Raw genomic sequence first — 10,121 nt, 5'->3', positions numbered from 1 at the left:
CACATACTTCTACCCACCATGCTGACCTCCGAACCAGGTCACGGGTGTTTCTCCTGTGGAGAAGCATCTTCTCCACAAACACACTTTCAGGGGCAGGGCCACGGTCAGACCTGCTGTCTCTTAAGTCTAGGTTAGAATCGCTGCCCAGAGCTCTTTGGGATAGGGAGCTACAAGGGCTTCTCGGTAGAACGTCTGTGCGCATAGATACTCAAATCAATCTGTCTCACACACTAAACCTGGAAACAGCTAGATTCTGAAGGGCTGAGCGGATGGTTGCAGGCCACTACTGAACGCAGCCTTCACCAGCAGCCTTTAGCCGAGTGGGCTCCAGTGCCGTGGGTGGTCTTCGTCACACTAGGACGAGGCTCTGTAACAAAGTGAGGGGCAGGAGAGGCCCTGCAGCCGTAAAGCGGGCACTCTCAGAGTTGGATTCGTTTCACGTCTGATTGTGATTTGGGAGAGAGAGCAAGTCAGCTGTCCACCTACATTTTGTCCACGTGCCGTGTCATGCACTGACTACAGTCCCGGCCAGAACACACCCCTCCTCTCTCATCTCCCAGTGTTCTGGCTGTCTGCTCCCTGGCAATTCTCCTACAGGGTCGCTAGGAGTCCCTAGGAGATTTTTGTAGGATTTCACGATGCAGAGATAATCTCAGGCATCTATACCTCTATCCACTTATGTCTAATAGGAGGGACCTGGAAATGCTTTAAGGGAATATTGTAGTATCAAGCACAGAATAAAATGCTCCGAAAATATACTGAACTGCTGAAAAATAAAGAAGTCATAACCATCAAATGAGTCAAACTTCCACTCCCCTCCGCCATCTCCCCCACTGGTGCTCTGCCCCTGGCCACCTGGCATCTCAAGGGCGGGGCGGGCTGGGGAGGGGCTCACCTGTGTAATGCTCGTTGCCTTGCGCCGCACAGGTGAGCAGCTGCGCCATGGAGGAGCCCACCGCTTTGGACGTGCTTCCCAGATCCTGGGCACATTTTTCCAGCTAGGGGAATAAACAAGGGGAAGAAAGTTTAGGAGAGGCAGCCCATGAGGTCTCAGCTGGTCACACCTGGGCCCGCAGCTGCTTCGCCTACCATACACCAATGACAGGGAAGCAGTCCTGGCTGCTGCAGGGGAAAGGACAGCCCCGCCCCCGCCCCCACCCCCACATTACCAGCTGTGAGAGGGGACAAGCACCGAAGCTCTCCCAGTCTCGGCTTCCGGAGGGTCGCACAATACCTAGCTCAGAAGGTTTCAGAGCATTAACACAGGTACCTGACAAATGGTAGCCAATTAGTATGATGCCGTGTCGAAGCTAATTTAGGACGGCTGTAACAAATCCTTCACGGGAATTCATTATGTCTTGGCAGGAAGTGGGCAGACATCCAGCCGCACCACCTTCCTGGCACGTGGGACCATGAACACGGTTCAATTTGCTCATTATACTTTGAGGCGTCCCAGCCGAAAGGCAAGGCAATAGGAAGTGAGGCTTGGCGGCGGTCAAGGAGATCATGAAAATGGGCAAAGTGCTGGTTTCCCATGAACAGCGTGTCAGCTCGCTTTGTTCGTGGGATAGATAATTGAGAACAAAGCCAGCCAAGGCCTCCAGCGTGGACACTTATTTGATGACCACAGGAGGAGGTTCTGCCCGAGGCACACTGCAGGTACAGAAGAGAGCTGAGCAGGTGCGCGTTGCCAGCCATGGCATTTGCCCCCAAGAGGCAGTGACTGGTTCATTACAGCCAACAATCCCTGGGGGCGTCAAAAAGTTCGTGGAAAAATTCCATTAATCTTTTGATTCCATTTTGCCACGAACTTATTAAAGCCTCTCCATATGGTAAAACAGGGTACATATTTTCACCCAAAGCAGCGGATGGGGCACAAATACTCTTTTTACAAAAGTCGCTGGTGTTACCTGCATTCTGGCTGACTGGTTGCTTTCACACAAAGGCAGACTCCACGTCCTGCCTGCCCTCCATGCAGTGCAGGGCCTATCCTGCTGCTGCCACTAGCTGGTGACTCTTATCAAATGGCTTCACCAATCGGAGCCCAATTTCCTGTCTTTATAACTCGAGATGACTTGCTTCTTTAGTCAATAGTTTTCTCAATGGGTCCTATGCACCCTGAATAGTTCTATGGTGAATTTGATGCCCCCAAGCCTCCTTATATTCTAAAACTCAGGGCATGTCTCCTGGGACGGTGAGGGCCGTGCACACTGAAGCCAATGCCTAAAAACACCTCCAGGTGAACGTAATTAAAGATAGCGCCCCGCCCTCCAGCGGACACTCGCATCTCACCGTTTCTCCGGGCAGTGGCTTCAGCTGACGCTCCACGGCAGCCATCTTGGCATCCTGCAGTTCATTCTTGAGGGTCTGCACGGTGCTCAGAGCTGAATCAATTTCCATGGGACCACAGGCTTCGTGGGCCTGCGAACGAAGGTGAGGCCCAGACATGGCACGGAGTCTGCTTGGGCAAAGGGAAAGAAATGCCCCTCTCTCTCCACCTGGAGAGTCCTGAACCCAGTTGGAGGAGGCAGGGGTAGAAGGATGTATTTCCCAAGAGTCCTCCTTGGTCACAACCTTAGCCCCGACTTCCCTACATAATCAGTTATGCCTATCTCCTAACTAGAGGTATTTAAAATCTCCTTGAAGTTGTTTTAATCTGACAGGCATTTGTCTCTCAGTCGAAGAGGATCCTTTCTTTGCTGCACCTGGGTTCTAGAGACGGAGTACCGTCTCGTGATAGGAACTCACTCTCAGGTGCGGGAGGCACGCAGTGAACGGAGGAAGGTCCGAATCAACTGTGGTCCTCTCTCTACACATTTCTAGAGTTTTATTAACCATGGTACAGGTGATAAAATAGCCATTTGTTTCTCAGACGATTTCATCATCTGCGACCACGCCAAACCCTGGGCTCCAAAGGCTTTGCTTGCGACCCCCACCAGCCACCCACCCAATCCATATAGTACCGCGGCAGACGCAAACACTGCCAAGCCTTCGCCTGTTCCCTCAGTGGGGTGTGCAGCACCAGCGTGCCTGCAGACGCACACGAGGCGCAGTGTCAGGAAAGCAGACAATGACACCGTCAGAACTGAGTGTTGGTCTGGGGCCAGAGGCCCCCATGTGCATATACACAACAGGGCTGCCGTGCGTTCATGGGAAAATGGAATGGAAAGATATTGGAAATTTCCCACGAACTGTTTGAATTCCCTCGTCCATGGATACGTATTTTAAAACTCCCATAGTGTCTTCCCGCAGCCAGTGGGCAGCCTTGCTTGAAGCCCAAGCTGGGCTTTGCTGTTCGAGAGCAGCGGCCTCATGCAGTCCACTGGAGAAACCGGCGGCAGGGAGTCGGATGCTCAGGCTCCACCCGCAGAGCTTACGATTTAGTTGCCTGGAAGCAAGACTCGGGACTTGGCCTTCTTTCTAATCAACAGCTCCCAGTGCTTCTGGTGCAGAAGCTCGAAAAGCTTCCAGCTGACTGTCCGCTCGGTCTAAAGACTCCTTTGTTGGTCCGTTTCTAAAGCTCTCCTATTGCACGTTGGCTGTAGGGTACAGCGGCTCCTATTATGAATTCAGACCACCTTGAACCTTGTCCCCTTGCTCGCGTGTCAGGTCTCTGGTTTCTAGAGAGGGATTGTTTCATTGAGGGAAAGCTAACAGAACCACTAGAAAATCATGCTAACACCACCCTAACAGCATTGCAACGGGATCTCTTTCGTAATTAACCAGGGCCAAAGACCCAGAGTCTCTAACTTCTGTTCTATTGAGGACCCTGAGACTGAAAGTGGGTCACTTCTCAGTATGGGAGGAGGCAGAATGAGAGCTAAAACCATTGAACAAAAGTCACCTCTGACCGGAACGTGACGCCTCAGAGGTAATGGCTGTCAGTGGTTCACGCTGATTCAAAACAGCCCAAACCAGACTCACTGCCACCGAGTCCATGCTGACTCACAGCGACCCCTTGTGGGTTTCCGCGATGGTTTATTTACTCGAGTAGAAAGCCCAGTCTTTCTCCCACAGAGATGCTGGTGGTTTCGAACTGCTGACCATTCGAATCACAGCCCAATGCATAACCACTGCACCACCAGGGCTCCTAAATGCTCGTTCCTACTGGTAAAAAGGCATCTCCAGTGGTCATGCAAATAGATGGAGACCTCTATGAGGAAACGTGTCCAGCCACGCTCAGGCCCTAGTGGGACCCAGTCCACACCAGCAGTGAGAAGTTGCAATCCCTTCCCTGAGAAGCTGACCCCCTGACAAGGTTCCACTTGCCTTCTGGGAGGCAGTACGTAGCTCTGCCAAACTAGTGGCAAGGTTCTTGGCACACTGACTCAGCTGCATGGCCGCAGCCTGATCACTCACAGTGGGCACCGCGGCTTTGGCGGAAGACACCATCTTGCTTCCGGGCTGTGGAGAGAGGAGCGGAGAGTGAGCGGGCTCCTGGAGAGTGAGCCTCAGAGGGACAGACTCACCAGCAGGGTCTCCAGTCAGTCAGTGTGGGGAGAAATGCCAGGACCTTTCCACAAACTGGTGGAGGCTCCCGCCTACCTTGCCCCCCAAAAGAAAATAATAAACCATACTAAAACCATCTATTTTCCCTCAAACAGCTATCACCCCAAATCAGTACCTTCTAGAATTTTGTTGTGTTTGGAAGAGATATATTGGTGGGGGCTGGGGCAGGGGTGGTGGTGGTTTTAAGTTGCGTTGAAATAGAGATGATAGTTTCTTAGAATTCTAATCCACAACAGACTTCAAAGACAGTAATTTATTCAATAGGGTTTTATTGAGTAGGGTTCATTTGTGTCTCGGAATGGGTGTGAATCTTTGCCACAGACACGTCTCCGATTAGACGGTTTAGACAATACAGACAAATGAATCAAATAAAATCACCTCACATTTCACAGTCCAAAATGATTTTACTGTGTAGAGATGCCTGTGTGTGTGTGTATCCCTGCCCCCTCCACAAAGAAAAACAAGGCCATACTATTTACTGTACTTAAGCTCCTTGTTTTCCACCTTCTCTTTTTCATAGCTATATAAAGCCATATCTATCAAGTACATTCTGATTCATAGCAACCCGGGGATTTCTGAGATTGTGTATCTCTTTGGGAGCACAGAGCCGCCACCGTCTCCTCCCAGGGCTGGTGCTTTGACCCACTAGCTCTGTGGTGAGTGGCCCATTGCCCAATCCTAAGTGCCACCGGGGCTCCACGAGAGCAACACCGTGTTCCCTGATGGACATCTGCCCACATTCCCTGTCCCTCACTACTGGGCGCACTGCCATTTTTACCCCCAAATAAAATAATCAATGGTGTATTAAGCAACTTGAGAGCTAAGTCTTTGTACATTAACACAATTTTCTTTGAATAAATGCTTGGAAGTGAAATTTATAGCTCAGAGTATACATAATTTTAATTAAGACTATTAATATATGTGATAAAATTGCTTTTTAGTAAAGTCACAACAATGTAAGGATAACGTAGTAAATAGATGGGCAAAGCTAATATTTTTAATACCCAAAGAACTAACAAGAAAAACCAGTATGTGAACGTGTAAAAAAGCACAGGAAACTAACAGAACAAACATATGAAAAAGTGCAACATTGTGAAAAACCAAGGAAATGCAAAGTTAAGCAATAATTATTTTAGTACGCAAATTGGCAACATATGAAAGCGCTTCTTAAAGTTTGTAGGAAAATTCCTATCTCTTAACTCCTTTCTATGAACTCTTTGACGCTCCATCATATCTATAACCCATAGATCTATATTTAATCTCTATACATCTGTGTCTATTACACACGCACTGCTTAATTGTCCATCTTTGAAAAGACAGAGTCAGAAGAGCTCTCTGTGTACCGCTGCATGTTTCGATGCACTTGATCTCCCAGAAAGACACTCTTACAGTGGAAGATGAAGAAAGGTGAAAATGCACCTTTTTGATTTGGCAATGCCATTCCTACTTATTTTTCCTCCTGATGTTTCTATAGTAGCAAAAATAAAAGAAGAGGAAAAACAACATCCAGGGCTGGGTGGAACCAGGACCCCGTGGGCCCTGATCGTGGTCCTCCCAGCCCTGCCACCATGGAGGACGGCACAGCTGTCTTAGCTTCGCAGCGCCCAGCGGAGAACGCTGTGTAACCCGCAGCGCTCGACGCTCCAAAGAGAAAAATGGGTGTCTGACCACACCATCGCTGGGAACGTAGCCTACTTCATCCATCAAGAGAACAGAGATATGGGCATACACAAAGATTTTTTTGCACATTACAGATTTATGATGCCAAAATATAAACATTTTTATTCAAACTAACACATGCTCAAAACATTACATTAAATAAAGAGACTTCTCTGCACAACGAATTTCAATGTAAAAGAAGACGTGCATGTATAACTCACATCAAAATTGCAGTTTTGGCACTTAAACAATTAACCAAATAGATGTATCACTGGATTCTACAAGTGTAGGCTGAACTAGAAAGGGCTGAGGGAGAGGCTCTCCTAACGGAGGGTTATGAGATGCAGGTAAACAAGAAGTGCTGTAGAGTAAAATAAGTCTGCACACAACAAGCATGTAAAGGAGGGATGTTCTACAGGTTAATATTATTTCCTTAAATTACCTTAAAACGAGTCCCTCAACCTCACAAGCCGGACAATACTTACTAATTAACTGTACAATTGCCACAAAGAGCAATCACTTCTTTAGAGAAGTTGTATCGACCACTTTTTCACCAATCCACGCGTAAGAGCATCAGGTATTCTGGAAACCAGCAAAGGTCACGCGGTCACTAGTACTAATCTAACCTGGTCAGCACAACTGGCAAGTTAGCACCTGCTTGCTTTCTTAGAGGGGAAATACGTAGGCTACTCCAAGAAAAATGGGTTTTATGCTGTCTCCCTGGGGCAAGTTTCCAGCATATTAGCATTTTGCTCTGCCAAGCTAAACCTGCCTGTCCTGAAAACAGAAACACGAAGAGGGGGCCTTCAAGGTGGGCTCTACGGCGCCGGCTTTGCCAAGGCTGGGGATTCACCCATTCGTCATAAGCCCAGCTGGGAACAAGCAGGGTGAGCGGGTCTGTGTTACCTGGAGGAAGTTCTGGCTGGAGATGATGAGGGCCAGTTGGGCACTGAGATCTTCCGCCTGCGCTTGGCTTCCTCTCACCCCCTGGACCAGCTGAGGTATATGATCAGCCACAGCCTAAGGAATCAAGGAAACCCAAGCTGAGCACCCCTGCCATGGTGGAGTCACCCACAGAGGCGGGCAGGCCCCAAGGTGACAACCTGGGGGCGCCACAAGTTGACTCCACAGCAGCCGGTAGAGATGCATCCTGCCACCAAGCCTGTCCTCAGCCTTGGGTTTAGGCAACGTGTTTAGCCGGCTAAGTACTTGTGAACACTGAATCTAGTCTCAGGTACTTTCCTTCCACACCACAGGCTCTACCTACCCTGTGCTTCTGAAGGTCTCAAACCACTTGGCAGAAGATGATTCACCGTAATGAGGCTTTCAAAGAATCTCCCAATTGCAATTCATAGTACCTCAGCTCATTAGGGTTTCGAATTAGGGTTGAGACCGGTGGTTCTCAACCTTCCTAATGCCACAACCCTTTAATACAGTTCCTCATGTTGTGGTGACCCCGTATGTGGGCGTATGTGCATGTGGACGGACCTGCCTGGAGACAGAGGAGCTGTGTCTCGGTTCCTAAGACCATCGGAAATGTGGTCTTTGGCGACCCCTGTGAAAGGGTCCTTCGACTCCCAAAGGGGTCGTGACCCACAGTTGAGAACCGCTGCTCTAGATAACCCACAGGGAGACAGAGTGCAGCCTAGGCCCCATGGCTGCAAGTGAGAGAGACCCCAGTGATCGGCATCCCCGATGCGTCCCTTGCCTCCTTTGCAGCACATACTCTACGCACTTGTGCTTGCTCTCTTCAAGCTAGCTCCTCTCCTTTCCCCAAGGGAAAGTCCCAAAGTGCAGGAGAGAGGAGGAATCAGCCGGCCCAGAGGCACGGCTACTTTCAAGTAGCCCTTAGTCCCTCATCCAGCCTAGAGGTGAGCCTTCAGTGCGGCCCTCCCTGCATGCCATTAACCAGGCTCTGAGAGTCATCGCGGACACTGAGCTCATCCTGGCCAAGTGACGTGTTTTCTTTCCCCGTCTGTGGTTGTTAAGTGTCAGCAAATTGCCTCAGACTCAGAAAGAAGAAACGCCACCTGGTCCCGCACCACATCTTCAGGGTCCTTTGAGCCCACTGCTGCAGCCACTGTGCCAGTCCATCTCACTGAGGGCTTCCTCTTTGTCAGTGGCCTTCGACTTGACCAAGCACGGTGTCCAGCCAGACATGCTGCCAACACGTGAGCAAATCAGAGCTCGTGTCTGCTAGGATCCTGAGCGGGGTCCCGGGATCCTGAGGGAATGTGACACAAGGCTGTTGATTGCCCCCCTTAAAGGGATCTGGCTTCATCACAGCAAACCCTGGCCCCTGAACATGGCACCGAAAAACAAACGGAAAACAACAGAAAATTACGGCACCAGCTGGGTTGCAGCAACTTGCGGGGCTGGGGCAATGCTCTCCAGGAAACTGTGTAAGCTCTAATTCAGCAGCCAATATATGGTGCTGTGTCTCCAATAGCCAGAATTCACGGGTCCAGGAGCCAAGGGGTGGAAGCTGCAGTGGCACCACTCACTATTACTCCCAGTGATCCACTTGCAGCATTTTTGCTTCCTGTCCCAGCAACCCTGTGTGCTTCAGGCCTGGAGGTCCTGGTCCCGAAGGAAGGAACTCTCCCACCGGGAAACACAGCACGGATTCCACTGAACTGGCAGCTGAGAATGCCCCCTGGCCACTTTGGGCTTCTCATGCCTTTGGATCAAGAGGTCAGGAAGGGTGTCACTGTACTGAGTGGTGTGATTGATCCAGATGACCCAGGAAAAATTGGACTGGTGCTACATATTGAAGGTAAAGAAGAACATGTCTGGAATGCAGGAGATCCCATAGGTCGACTCAGTGCTACCATGCCCCGTGATTAAAGTAAATGGTAAGGCACAGCAGCCCAACCCTGCACATGTCACCAGAGAACAGAGACCAAAGGAAAACAACTGGGAACACCACCACATCAGTCACGGATATGTTGGTGTCACTGATGAGAGTCACCGAGGGCAGGCGGGATGGGACAACTCCTCCAGGGCTCCTCACTGGGAAGCAGAAATCAAACACTGCTCTGAGGGTCAAGACCAACTGTGGAGCTGAGGCTCCCAAAGGGAGAGGGGCACTCTGGAAATTCCAGGTTTCATTCTGATCTGGCCTCTCAGAAAGAAAGAAAAGAATCCGGACAAAAGTGAGACGATGCTGGCAAAACATGCACACACACACACTCGCTCCGATCCCCTGCCCCAGCCCCACCACACTGAGCTGACGAAAAGCAGACGTGTGTGCACCTGCAACATGGGAGCCAGTGCAAACTGGATTAGGGCACTGGATGGGCTCTGTTAACCAGATTACCAGGGCACCTGGCATCCTGATGCTATCAGGGTTATCTCCAGCAGCCGGAAGCTCACCTTACAGCTCTGGACCAGCTGCTGCTGGGCCGCAGGGTTCTTGTTGGAGATGGCTGCGTTCTGGGAGGCGGCGATGGTCTGCGTGGCTGCAGCTGCAGCCTGCTTGGCTGCCACCTAGAAAGGAGAGAGGGCGGCCTGGGACTCAGGGTTTGTGTATGCAAACACACCCAGGTGTGAAGCCACTTCATCAAAGGTGTGGCCCTGGTCGGCTGCACTGAAGGCAGCTCACCCAGGTGAGAAAGAGAACTCTGGCTGGGTGGGGGTGGGAAAGACTGACTTTGACAAATCAGGGATGATTCTTATCTCTGGTTTACATCCCTGGGACAAGTGATGCAGGTGAGCAGACTTGAAAACAGAAGGCCTACCTTCATTCGTCTTTTTCAAAGAGACATGGAGCAATTCCAAGACCCTGGTGGCACTGATAAGCCACGCCATGCCCTGATGCTGTCAGGGGGGAATGACCACAAGAAGTAAAGGCTGCTTTCTGGGGCCGGCCACCAACGCTGGTGCTGTGCCTGACCCCGTGCAGGGGAGCGTGGCTCAGAAATACATGCACATGGCCTCTGGGGAGAACTTCT

At 50.5% G+C, this 10,121-nt stretch overlaps 1 protein-coding gene across 1 annotated transcript in view; it reads right to left on the bottom strand.

Moving 5' to 3' along the window:
- TLN2 (talin 2) overlaps positions 1–10,121 on the bottom strand; it is a 351,431-nt gene that overhangs the window by 108,440 nt on the left and 232,870 nt on the right. Inside the window, exons 22-26 of the mRNA XM_045294950.1 lie at positions 9,544–9,657; positions 7,075–7,188; positions 4,270–4,404; positions 2,293–2,421; positions 896–998 (exon numbers count right to left, since the gene is read on the bottom strand). Coding sequence (XP_045150885.1) covers positions 896–998; positions 2,293–2,421; positions 4,270–4,404; positions 7,075–7,188; positions 9,544–9,657 — 595 coding nt within the window. The remainder of the gene's footprint in view (positions 1–895; positions 999–2,292; positions 2,422–4,269; positions 4,405–7,074; positions 7,189–9,543; positions 9,658–10,121) is intronic.

This window comes from Echinops telfairi, unplaced genomic scaffold, assembly GCF_000313985.2.
Source record: "Echinops telfairi isolate 266 unplaced genomic scaffold, ASM31398v2 ScPeMD7_4048;HRSCAF=4782, whole genome shotgun sequence".
In the NCBI taxonomy this organism is placed as follows: Eukaryota; Metazoa; Chordata; class Mammalia; order Afrosoricida; family Tenrecidae; genus Echinops; species Echinops telfairi.
This window is presented reverse-complemented; position numbering and strand designations above follow the sequence as displayed.